General features: G+C 36.5%; 2 protein-coding genes across 2 annotated transcripts; both read right to left on the bottom strand.

The window, feature by feature from the left end:
* Nucleotides 1-1962: 1962 nt before the first annotated feature.
* LOC133720528 (F-box protein At4g22280-like) lies at nt 1963-4747 on the bottom strand. Its single transcript, XM_062146878.1, has 4 exons — nt 4388-4747; nt 3274-4176; nt 3021-3164; nt 1963-2403 (listed from the first exon to the last, which is right to left on the bottom strand). Exons 1-4 carry the CDS (start codon nt 4406-4408, stop codon nt 2098-2100), a joined length of 1374 nt encoding a protein of 457 aa, XP_062002862.1. The 5' UTR covers nt 4409-4747; the 3' UTR covers nt 1963-2097.
* Nucleotides 4748-7824: 3077 nt separating this feature from the next.
* On the bottom strand, nt 7825-8705 carry LOC133711390 (uncharacterized). The gene is made up of 3 exons (XM_062137545.1): nt 8196-8705; nt 7965-8108; nt 7825-7857 (listed from the first exon to the last, which is right to left on the bottom strand). Exons 1-3 carry the CDS (start codon nt 8703-8705, stop codon nt 7825-7827), a joined length of 687 nt encoding a protein of 228 aa, XP_061993529.1.
* Nucleotides 8706-12903: the final 4198 nt, after the last annotated feature.

Below are 12903 nucleotides of genomic sequence, written 5' to 3'. Positions count from 1 at the left end.
CTGTTGCTTTCATTTGACATAAATAAAACCAAATTCTAATAATCAAATGCAAACACCAGGTCTAGATAATGCAAGAACTGCCGTTCCTACTGGCCTAGTAGCTAGAGGCGCATAACTTCTACATTAGCAGGCAACTTTTTCTTAGTCTTCCCAACATGTTTAGATGACCATTCTTTGCTCCATGCTTCATGCCCGATCTCAGCTAGTCTGTCAACTCTTGTACGGTAAAATCCATGACGGACACTGTTAAAAACAATTTTCTCCAATTTAATAGCAGTTTTCGTCACGTACTTCACAAGTTCAATCTGATGTGTGGTACCGGCAAATCTTAAATTTCCACCACCTTGAGGTTATGAGTGGAGCACTTTGCGGCTTTCTTGTTGGGAAAGGGTCCTTTTGTTATCAATGAAAGCGAAATGCAGTTTAACTGGACCAAATTAAAATTAACTTGGCAGGTAATACAACAACAACCAGATTATCAAGTCTGCAGCTACCGAATAAATGGAAACACGTCTCCAAGGATGAGAAACAGTATAGCGGGCACAGAGAAGTCTAGGAAATGGAATAAAAACATAGACACCATAATATCTCAATGTACAGGTCTTCCAACGAGTCAAACGTCCCTAGGAAATGTTGATCACTTCACCATATCATTGTTTACAAATAGTGTCTATAGCAGACTATCATTTGGGTTCAAAGTTAATGTGAACACCATGCTGCGAGTTTATATTTGAAATAGATTTACATCTAAATATTTCATTTTCAATGATTGTTAATTTCTGAAAGAGTAAAACAGAATGTACATGTAAAGATATTTTGCTCTAGGTTAATAATGTATAACAAAAATTTACTGAAGACGCCACTGGGTTCAAAACAGGATCCAAAACACTCAATGACTTGCTATGGACTCGACACCAACCGGCATGAAGATCCATTTGACAAATAAAGTCAATAGACATATAACAATCGAAACAGTTAGAAAGCCAAACCAAATGGAAGGAATTAAGAAAAATGCTGCCTTTATACTAATTGGATTCCAAGAAAAAAGATGAAACTTTCAATAGAATGCAATATCATAGTCATATATTTTACAAAAGATCATAATGCAATATTTAGATAAAGGTGTACCTTACTACTTTGTTTGACCATTGGTACTGAAATGGGTGACGAAGAACCAGAACCCAGAAGCAGAATGACCAAATAGCCTTTTGTATAGGCTCTTAGATTACTACTACACCTGATTCAATAACATACGAAACCACCAACCCATCAATAACATTGAAAAAAAAAATACAAATTGCATTTGGGTTTCTTTCAATAAGTAAACGCATTGGGAAGACCCAACTTAGATTAGCAAAGAAAGAAAATCCCACACTAGAATTCCATATTTCATATAATAATCTCACACCTCATATTGAACCAGAGAACCCATGACGACTCTACCACAGGATAGCTGCTCTGTCTTATTGCTTGGATTGCCAAGAAGAATCAGTGAGATGCCACCGAGTGACTAAACCTCGTCATAGTTGTAATCTATTTGAGGTACTCTGTTCGAGGCGCAACCCCTTCATTTACTTTTTTCCTTCCTTTTTGTTTTTTCTTTTTTTTTTCTCCCCTCTTTTCCTGATTTTGCTTTCTCATTCCAATGTATGTTCAATTCTTGTTTTCTTTTTTGGCTAGTCATTCACTTAAGTCTGTAACATTTCTGCCATAACTCTACTTCAATCCTGTCGATTCCCAGACTCCAAGTTCAGTCAGGAAGTCGTTCTGTCTCTATACTGAAATTTCAATCCAATTACCCAATTTGGTTCTTCACCATTCAACCAGAAATAGAGCTTCTGTGGCAAAAAAAAATAAAAGGAACATTGATTATTGAATGCAAAACACCACATCCCTGGTTTTTGGCTTTGTGAAAATAGTGAGGAGGGCAACTTTGAAAAACACAATTTAAGGGCTGCAGTATATCACAAACATTCATCATTAATTCAACTGCAGATTGAGCTTGTAGTTTCAGAATAACAAAATTAAAAAGAAGCATTCATTATTCAATACATATAATTTAGCAATGTAGTTTCCTACTAATTAAGGCTGTTGTAGCTACAGGCACACAACTTCTAGAGTTGCAGGCATTGTTTCTTTAAGCTGCCGAGCCTGAGCTCTTGACCACTCTTCATCCTTCACTGCAGACTGATCTAGTCTGTCAAATCTGGGAGACCAACGGGCAACAGGATCAAAAACAATTTTCTCCAGATTAATTGCAGTTTTTGTCAAGTACGTCACAAGTTCAATATGACGGCTGGTGCCATAGAATCCTACTATTTCCACCACCTTTAGACAATCATGGGAGCATTTTGCGGCTCTCTTCTTGGCAAAGGGACTTTTTTTACTCCCATATTTGGTTAACTGCACCAAAGAAGCAATTTAGTGTGTACATGCAACAAGGACCACAAACTGTATCCGTCAATATAGCTACCAAATTTCAACCTCCAAGAATGAGAAACGGTATACCATTCTAGAGTTTTATCCTAGGCATTGATTTACATCTGAATATTCCATTTTATAATGAAAATACATTTCTGAAAGAAAAAAAAAATCTTCATCCAAAGAAGTCAGATCAAAATGGAATCAAAGCCATCATTCAAATCAAGGGAAGATAAAAATTCCAAATGACCAACTATCCACTAGACAGCTATCGGCAGCAAAGTTCAACCTTTCTGTTTGTCAGGTTAATTTGTACCTTTTCTTTTCGAGAAAATTGGAAATGGAAATTGGAATTAACAGAAGATGAAGTGAAATTTGTATTCTAGTGAAACCTATCTATTCAAGCGAAAGAAAAGTGAAGCTTGTATTTCTGTTTAGTATGAAAACCTAGACCGTATCAATTATACACTAGAAAAATTCTAACTATATAAAAATATTGATAACTTGTAATTCATCATCATCGTCATCATCAGTTGTGAATCTAATAAACAAAACAAACAAGAGGTGCAGATCCAAAATACACTGTTTAGTAGACGTACCTTCAACACAAGTGTGTGCAAGTAAGGAGTCTTCTTAATGAAAGAAGCGAGATGAAGTAGAGCACAGTTTTCATAGTTATTAAAGACTAATTCCAAAAGCTTGAGATTAGGTAATGAAGAAATCACGGGGTCCATTTTCTGCCACTGAAAAACAAACATCAAGTACGGCACCAACATAAAAAGAATAAGTATAACTTAATTACAATAACAAAAGAAAAGAATTACAACTTAATTTTTACAAGTATACACTAACCGCAACCGTATAACTGAGTTTGAGAATCTCCAGTTGAGAAAGACAGCAGGAAAGGTGAAAGAAGGCAATCTCTATGAAATCATGTGCATACCATCCAGAAAGGGAAACCTCAACAAGACGCGGTAGATTACTAAGAACCAAGTTTCTCACATGTCCATCATAAACAAATGAAACTAGGTTTGCATCACAAATCTCAATGGTTTTGATATTTTTGCATTGTTGTATCACCAAGTACTTCAACGCAATGGAATGACCCCCAACTTTTAGATTAACCAATGTTGAAGAATCAAACACGGACAGTCGTTCAAGAACTCGACAGTTAAACAAAAAGTACTCAAGAACTTCTTGGTCCACATTAACTGTTTTCAGATCAAGAACTTTGAGGCACTTAAAACCAACGTATTCAGAACACAAGGACTTCAAACCAGAGGTTTCGCTGATACCTAACAGTTTGTTACTAAATCTGTATTTCCCAATCAATAGATATGCAGAGAAGTCCAACTCAAGCATTTGAACTCCTTTCCTCATTGCAAATTGAATCCATTCATCAATACAAATTCTATGACCAAGTTTAAAAAAAACCCTGAATCGCTCAATGTTTAAGGCTCTATGCTGTTTCAACACGCTATCCACCCAACTGACGTACCTACACATTTCCAATTCGCACGCTTCTCCTTTGAGCTCATTCAATCTCATTAAATTTTTCTCAGCATCAAAGTTGAGATTGGTACTATAGGCCCACAAATACTGCCACCTCCTAGAAAGGATACTAGTAGCTTGTGCTTCCTTCAGGGGCAACAGAGACAGTATACTCACAACAATTTCATCCGGCAATCCACTGATTCTGTCGACCATGTCGTCAGCAACATCTTTCTTCTTTCTTTTTCTCAAGTTGTAACCACCCTAGGAATTAACCCAAGAAACCAAAAAAAAAGTTGAGAAAGATAGTGTTACCAGACAATCTTCACTCTTTTTATCATTAATCCCTTCAATAAATAAATACACCTTATTTTGTTTCCTAAATCATGACAGAAATAACAATCGAAACATAATACCCATTTTAGTCAGATATTTACAGAAAGAAGAAGGATGCAACATTAAGATGTAGTTTTACCTTGCTATTTGGTTCAACCATTGGTTAATGGAAGGAAATGGGTAGAGAAGAACCAGAACCCAGCAGCAGGAAGAGAGCAGCCTTCAATATGAAAAACAAAATATGGGAATCAACCCATAAACCCAATAATTAGGTTACACCTCAATTATGTTTTCATCAGATGCATGGGATCCAGATAAAGCCTGCGATTATGTCAGAATTGAAAGAAAGGTGGAAAGATGTGTTCTTTTCTCTAACCCAAGATCAACACAACCCAACCAATTTTGAAGAAAGAGTTTTGTGTGTGATGCAGCAAACAGAGAATTCATATATGAGTGAGGAAAGAAACAATGACGGAGGATTGCAAGTAAAGACCTCTCCAAATCAACTTACTCGAGATCCTCTGTTCGAAGCACGGCCATTTCATTCAGTTTCATTCTGTTTTTTTTCTCCCTGATCTATTTCTCTTCTATTTTTTTTTTCTTTTTTCTTTTTTGTTGGGCTATTAATTTTCTTCACTTATTTTTTTGGCCTAACTTTTTGCACTTAAAAAAAAAAAAAAGACTCTCGACCAAAAAGTTACCAAACCCTAGAGAACGCCGTTGGTGTCACTCGGTCCTGTCCGGCTGCGCCTCGGCGCTGGCGATGGCGTCTGGCCTAGTCGGTGTACGAGCTGCGCGGCCGGATGGGAGATCGTAGGCTTGTCTCAAGTTGGGAAGTTGTGGTCAGGACGGGATCATCATTCTCGGTTGGAAGGAATGGCTGGGTCGGGGTTGTGTAAGGGGATCAGAGTCGGATGGGTGACGGGGCTGAGTTGTGGTGATGGGCGGGTCGGGTTCAATGGATGAGTAGAGGTGATGGCGGCACTGGGAGGTCCAACTCGGATCCGGATGCAGAGCTCCGATCTAGGGGTTGGTTTGGGGTCGACGCCATGACAGTTGAGGATCTGATGCTCGGTGCCGATCCATGGCGGATTGCGATGGTGGCACGATGGTGGTGGAGGTCCGGCATTGGTGGTGGCGCGGTGGGTATGGGGACAGAGTGGTGGTGCAGCTACTGATTTGGGCCGAGATGGATGGGCTGCTCACTTTCTTTGCTGACTTGGGCTTCTGCTTGTTTTCTTCGGTGTTTAGTCTATTTTTTTACCTTTAGTTTTTGGTTATCTATGTCAGGTCTCTCGAGTTAAGGTTGTAGTCATGGTTTTCTTTGAGTTTTGTTTTTGGGTTAGGTTTTAGTTGTTGGGTCGGGCGCACTGCAGGTTGCGGTAGAGACAATCTTCTCTTTCGCCGTCTAGAGGGTCGTTCCTGTTCTGGAGTTGGGTCAGCAGTGGTGGCGAAAAAGTCTAGCTATGGCTTAGACAATCGTCCTTGGCCTTCTAGTGGGTCGTTCCTGTCTGGTTTCGGGTCGGAGGCGATGGCGATTTGGAGCAGTTGTGGATTGACAGTGTTGACATTCGGGAGGTGACGGTGTTGGGTTTCCTTTAGTCTCAGGTCTAACGGTCCAGCAATTCATTTTGGTCGGGTTCGAAGTCACAACGAGTGTAGGCTTGGTCGATCAAAGGCAGGTCAAGTGGATTCTGGGCGGCGAGTCTGTGTTGACAAAGTTGAGTGTCAAGGATTCACTGCTTCTGCGCATGTTGTCTTTGCCGTTTAGTTGTTGTGCAAGTTTTCTTTTAGTCGGAGCCTCTTTGGCTCCTTCAGTCAGTCATTATAGAGTTCCAGTGTGAAGTCTAGTGGTCATTTCTGTGTAAGGAATGTTGCCCAAAATTCGTTGTAACCAATTCATTATTAATGAAGTTTCTTCTAGATCAAAAAAAAAAAAAAAAAAATTCTTCACTTTCGCATATTTTCGCGTATTTAATATGAAATCAGTAACATTTTTTCGGGCATATATCGATTTGAACAATAGTCAAAATGCAGATTTGCTGCCAAAGGGGTGAGACTTAATTTCATTCATGTTGTTTTCCAGACTCCCAATTTAATCAGGAAGTCGATCTATATGTGTATTGTACAGTTTATTTCAGTCTAATTACCAAATTTAGTCCTCCACCATTCAAATTGGAAATAGAGCTTGTGTGCTAACATAAATACAAAAATAAGATTTGATTATTCAATGCAAACCACCATCTCCAAATAATTTAAGCGCTGCAGCATATTACAAACATTCAACGATTATCGTTCAACTGCATATCAAGCTTGTAATTCCAGATTAACAGAATTAGAAACAAGCGTTCATTATTTGTACAAATTATTTAGCAATGTAGCTTCCTACTAGGCTAGCTAGTAGCTACAGGCACACAACTTCCAGAGTCGCATGCAATTTTTATTTAAGCCGCCGAGCCAAACTTCTTGAAAATTCTTCCATCTCCACTGCATACTTGTCTCATGACTCTCTTCGTCTGTTGGGTCGTCTATACCACCAAAAAACAGGATCAAAAATAATTTTCTCCAGATTACTAGCAGTTTTTGTTAAGTACTTCACAAGTTCAATTTGACAGTTGTAGCCACAGTATCCCACTATTTCCACCACCTTTAGACAAACATGGGAGTATTTTGCTGCTCTCTTCTTGAAGACTAGACTATTTCTATCAAAATTTCCCCCTAACTGCACCATAGGAGCATCTTAGTGAGTACAGAAAACAAGAAACACCTATATTATCCTAGCTACCAAATTTTGAACCTCCAAGAATGAGAGCTTATTGTTGGGTTCCCTCCTCATGCTAGAGACATCATTATTAATGATGTTTGTCTTGTAGGAAATAAAGAAAGAATAAAGCTAGAGTTGGATTCTTTTAGCCCGTAGGCATGTTGCTGGCATTGAAGAAAAACAAGAGTGTTTTTCTAATGGTTCCTTTCACACTTCCTTTATTGGAGGAGACAAGAAAGATGAAAACATGCAAGCAGACAGGGAAAAGAAAACATGCAGAAAACAGGGGAAAGAAAAAGAAAAAGAAGAAAGCATGTCGGCTTTGGAGAAAGAGCTGGAGAGAGAGTGTGAGAGAGGGGGATATATATTCCCCATATCGGCAACATAGAGGAAAGAGAGGGCAGAAGCACAAAGAGAGAAAGGAGAGAGCAGAAACTTTCTTTGTGAGCAACTCGGGTCTTCGTGTATAGAAGAAAAAAATGAGTTGTGTGAATAGCTCTTGGGGTAGAGTAATCTTCTAGGTTGAGAGAGGGTGTACAAGGGGTATCCGATTGGATATAAGGGCTCGGGTTGGGTATAAACTTGAGTGCTCGAATTGTGTATAAATTTGAGCGGTGTAATCTTGTACTTGTGTAAATCTCTCATTAGTGAAGGTGAAACTCTCCGAGGACGTAGGCAAGGATATTGGCCGAACCTCGTTAAATCTTGCTGTCTTCTTGGCTTGCTTATTTCTTATTTCCATCTCTACTAGTAGTACTTGTGTGACGGGGGATTAATTTCCCAACACTTATTACACCCTACAAAAAGTCCAACTAAACATAAATAGCGATAACTTGTAATTTAACCTGAATAGCCAAACATCAACAGAACATTGAGAATCATCATCATGTGAATCTACTATGCAAAACAATCAGGAGATGCACATACAAAATACAATGTTTAGCATACGTACCAGCAACACTAGTGTATGCAAGCAAGGAGATTCCTTAATAAAAGATATGAGATGGAGAAGAGCACAGTCTTCATCTTCATCAAATGCTAATTCCAAACGCTTGAGATTAGGTAACAAAGGAATTACAAAATCCCTTTCGAGCCACTGAAAAACAAACATCAAGTAAGGCACCAACATAATCAACAACAAAAGAAAAAAGTTACAACTTATTTATAACAAGTATACACTAACAACAATCGTACAATTGAGTTTGAGAATGATCTCCAGTTGAGAAAGACAGAAGGAAAAGGACCGGAAGGCAATCTCTAATACATCATGTCGCAACCTTTCCAAAAAGTAAACCTCAACAAGAAGTCGTAGATTTCTAAAAAGCAAGTTTCGCAGATCTCCTTCATAAATAAATGAGACTAGGTTTGCATCACATATCTCAATGCCTAAGTACTTCAATGCAATCGATTGACCAACAACTCTCAGATTAACAAATGATGAGGAAGCATACACGATCAGTCGTTCAAGAAGTGAACAGTTAGACAAGAAGTACTCAAGAACTTCTTGGTCTACATTAACTGTTTTCAAATCAAGAACTTCAAGGCACTTAAAATCGATGTATTCAGAACACAAGGACTTCAAAGCAGAGGTTACGCTGATACCTAACAGTTTGTTACTAAATATGTATTTTTCATCAAATAGACCTGTATATGCAGAGAAGTCCAACTCAAGCATTTGAACTCCTTTCCTCATTGCAAATTGAATCCATTCATCAATACAACTTCTAGGATCAAGTTTAAAAGAAACCCTGAATCGCTCAAGGTTTAAGGCTCTATGCTGTTTCTGAAGGAATTGTGTCCTAAAACAATCATTTTGATGTAATTATTATTGTAATTATTATTAATCAAAAGGGCAAGTTTATTGTTCATTGCTTATATTTAATATTTGATTGAACAAGGTCCAAGGAATATGAGTTAAAGAGAAAGTAATCTAAAGAGTTAGATGTGTGAGACCTTTACTCTTTCACACTCTTATCCTAAAAGGTTCCTAGTCATAGGATTATCACTTGGACATTGATAATCCGGAAAGACTAGCACATACTATGTATGCTCAATATGGAGGATGATATGTCTCTTGTCATTTGTGTAGAGACACTAATACAAGTATGTGGGTGCTCTTAACTTAAAGAGTACACTGAACGCGATCATTAGAGTTCTTGTATGGAGTCTTACTTACATGTCAAACTTGAACTCTAAATTGCAATAATACAAATTAGTCCTTTGACCTGAGACACCATAGTTGTCTTATGAGTGAATGGATTATCTCTTGATGATGCAATAATATTGTGTCCCTTAATGGATATAATAGATGCATTCATTGGTATAATCAATTCGGTCATGGAGACATGTGAGTGTACAACAAGGAATCTCTATCCTTAAGTAAATAAGGTGTATGTTCAAAGATGTGATTCAATGAGTCTTTGGCCAAAGCATTGAATGAGATTTAAAAAGGAGTTTTTAATCACATTCTAGGAATCACATAAGAATGAAAATCACATTAGGGGATTGACATATCAATTCCATACCCCGATGATGTGATTTAGAACATCGTGTTAGAGAAGGACCGTATTGTATTGTAATTCCAATTGAATAGGTTCTTTGTCATTCTACATTAACTAGGGTAGTCATGATATGTTGCAAGACGTCACTCATGACTTGTGAAGTCCCCGAGGATTAATAAACATTTATTATCCTAATAACAAGGGAGAATCAAAAATGGAGTTTTTGATTCGTAAACAAAATAGAATGGTTTCTATAAACTTCACTGCCTTGTTAATTAGAACCTAAGAGATCGCACACCATATAAGTGGATCATTGAGATTGTATATGAAGAAGATTAAACAAGAGTTGGTTATGAGCAAATAATTAATTAGATTTATTATTTGAACATAATTAGGATTTTCGGGTAAAACCGAACCTATTGGGCCTAAACGATTGTCGGGTTTTTTGGTGTGGACTTGGGCTTCACTAAATGAGATTTAAATGAAAGCCCAAGACACATTTTTAGTGCCCAATAACATGTATGGACCAGCCAAAATATTGGCTTTATGAAAGTCAATATTTTTCTTTTAGTAATTGGAGTTATTTCCTATTATATAAAAGGGAAAGCATGGACAAAGAAAAGTGTGTGTCTCCACACTATTATTTTCAGATTAGAGAGAGAGAAAGAGAGTTCTCTCTTGGTCCATTTTTCAGAAATTAAAGGAAATAAGAACACTTGCATAATTTCTTCTTTTCTTTCATCTTTCTTCATCTCTTGATTCACTTGGTGAAGATCCTTAGAGGCCATATATTTTTGTGGCTTTACTTGTTACATCAAGGAGGAGATTACAAGCACAAGAAGGAGTATAAGAAGGAGTTCTTAATTCAAGGTGCTTCAAGGTGGAGGAAACACACACAAGGAGAGATCAAGGAGAGGAACTTTGGTGGTTCACTTGGATCGGATTAAAATCACGCTCCAAGGGTGAGTAGAACAGAAACTCCCTCTTTGTTCTTCCTTACCATGCATGCTATGTTTATATACATATCACAATAAGCCAAGATCATGGGTTAAAGGAATGGATTTTATGTTTAGTTAGTAGTTTAATTGTTAAACTTATTCCGCACTAATTAAAAAGTTTTGAAATCCATCCATTCCTTCAATTGGTATCAGAGCCATTGGCTTAATTTTGATATGTTATAAACATGGCTAAGTATGTTTGTTGATGTGATTTTCTTAAGCTTAGAGTAATATGTAATTTAGATCATAAAATTTGCTTTATCATAAAAGTTATGAAGCATGTGATGTAAGGTAGATTTTATGATAGCAAGAAAAGGTTTCTAGAAATTACATGTAAGAAGTGGTTTAAGTTTTATGAAACTTTAATGCATATGAGATATGTATTAAGGGGTTCTATATGTTTCTTAATTAAAATGTTAATCTTAGAAACATGTTAGATGATATATGCTTTAGGGGATGCATGTTTTGGCTTCAAAGATGAAGTAAACAAGTGTTCAATGGAAGAACATAAAGCTGGAATTTTATTTCCAGGTTTTTGGAATATGTCTAAACTAGTTGTGAACTAGCTCATTTTTCCATGGTGTTTGCTCTCACTTTTGATCCATAAATTCATGAATTGTTATTTACCTAATAGTTAATGATGACATAAAATCATTTCCATGTTTCTCTCACCAAATAGTTGGTAGAGTTAGTCATCTTTATTATTAGTTTCTTTAAATAACTCTCCAAAAGTTGGTGATGCATGATGTAAAACATTATCTCTAAATCACTCACCAAAAGTTGGTGATGCATGATGTAAAACATTATCTCTAAAATCACTCACCAAAAGTTTGTGATACATGATGTAAAACATTATCTCTAAATCACTCACCAAAAGTTGGTGATGCATGATGTAAAACATTATCCCCTAAATTACTCACCAAAAGTTAATGATGCATGATGTAAGACATCATCTCATAAATCACTCAACTAATTTACTTGCTTAAATTAAAGTAATTTAGTGGTTAACTTATTTTGATTGAGTTAAATATGCTTGTTTAATTAACCTTATTAATCTTGGTTAATTAAAGGATGATTATGGACTATGGCCTAATATAATTGAGCATGAGATTGGCCGACTATTCATTTTGAATGAATGTGGTTATGTAATTAAAGTAGTTAATTCATTTGGGTTATGTAATTAATTTGATTAATTCATTTGGTTGTGTAACTAAGTAGCTTATTTAATTTATTCAAGTTTGATTAAATTTAAATGGGAGCTTGTATGCCCCTTATCCACTCTTGTAATCGAAGATGGAGGCACATGATGATGATCCAAAGAAGAAGTTTGAAGTCATCAAGCCTTGAAATAAGTTCAAGTGCAAAGTGTAATAGCTTAGCTTAGTTATTTAAGTTTCGTAATCGTTACGCGTAATTAAAATCAACCACCCAAACATGACCTTGATCCAACATATTGGCTCATGTTGGATCAAACAACAAGTCCATAATCATCCTATGTGACCTATTATAATTGCATGTTCGTTGCACTTGATCAAGTAATTTTATACTTCCCATGATTCCATTTGAAAAATGTTTTTGATGAAATCAAATTGTTTTTCCGAAAAACAATTAAGTGGGAGTATTTTATTATAGATCAAGTATAATGAAAATGTGATTGCATTAGGATCAAAGCAAATGCAATGTGATTGTTATTAATGAGATTATTAAAGATGAGACCTTAAAATTCCCTCAAAGTGATATTAAGTTGAAAAACGAAGAAGACATTATGAATGCTTCTTTGTGGCCTTCCAACATTGTAATCTCCTATTAGATGTTCTTACATGTGAATATCATTCCGAACGGGGGTATTTCTTGCTAGGAGCATTAAAAAGAGGTTATTCAACATTTGATGTTGTAAGGTAGGGACAAATCTTGGTCAATATTCTATTATGATGAGATTTAATTTTTGATCCCTATACTTACATGAGATGATGGGTATAGCTTAACTAGAGTAATTTATCAATATCCTATTATGGTGAGACTTACTTACTTTAGAGGCCAAAGTTATGGATATTCACATTTGATGTGATTGGATAAGAGTATCCTCTCATGGAAATTAAGTTGACCTATAGTTCTATTATGATGCGGTTGGCTTAATGAAAATGAGTCTTCCATACTCACTAAGAGTTTTAATTTATACTCTCGAATTCCTTGAGGGATTTGGAATTTGTTAAAATAGTGAGAGGGTGCCATTTGATTCTTAAGACCCGAGTCACTTGGTTTTAAAATCAATCTCACTTCTTTTATTTTATGTTATGTAGACTGCAATATGTCAGGACATCCTATCACCAAAATTCTCAATGAAAATCGTCTTGAGGGCCCAAACTTCAATGACTGGCTCCGCAATTTGAAA

This window comes from Rosa rugosa, chromosome 1 (genome assembly GCF_958449725.1).
Source record: "Rosa rugosa chromosome 1, drRosRugo1.1, whole genome shotgun sequence".
Taxonomy (NCBI): Eukaryota; Viridiplantae; Streptophyta; class Magnoliopsida; order Rosales; family Rosaceae; genus Rosa; species Rosa rugosa.
Note: the sequence above shows the minus strand (reverse complement) of the source record. Positions and strands in the feature narration are given on the sequence as shown.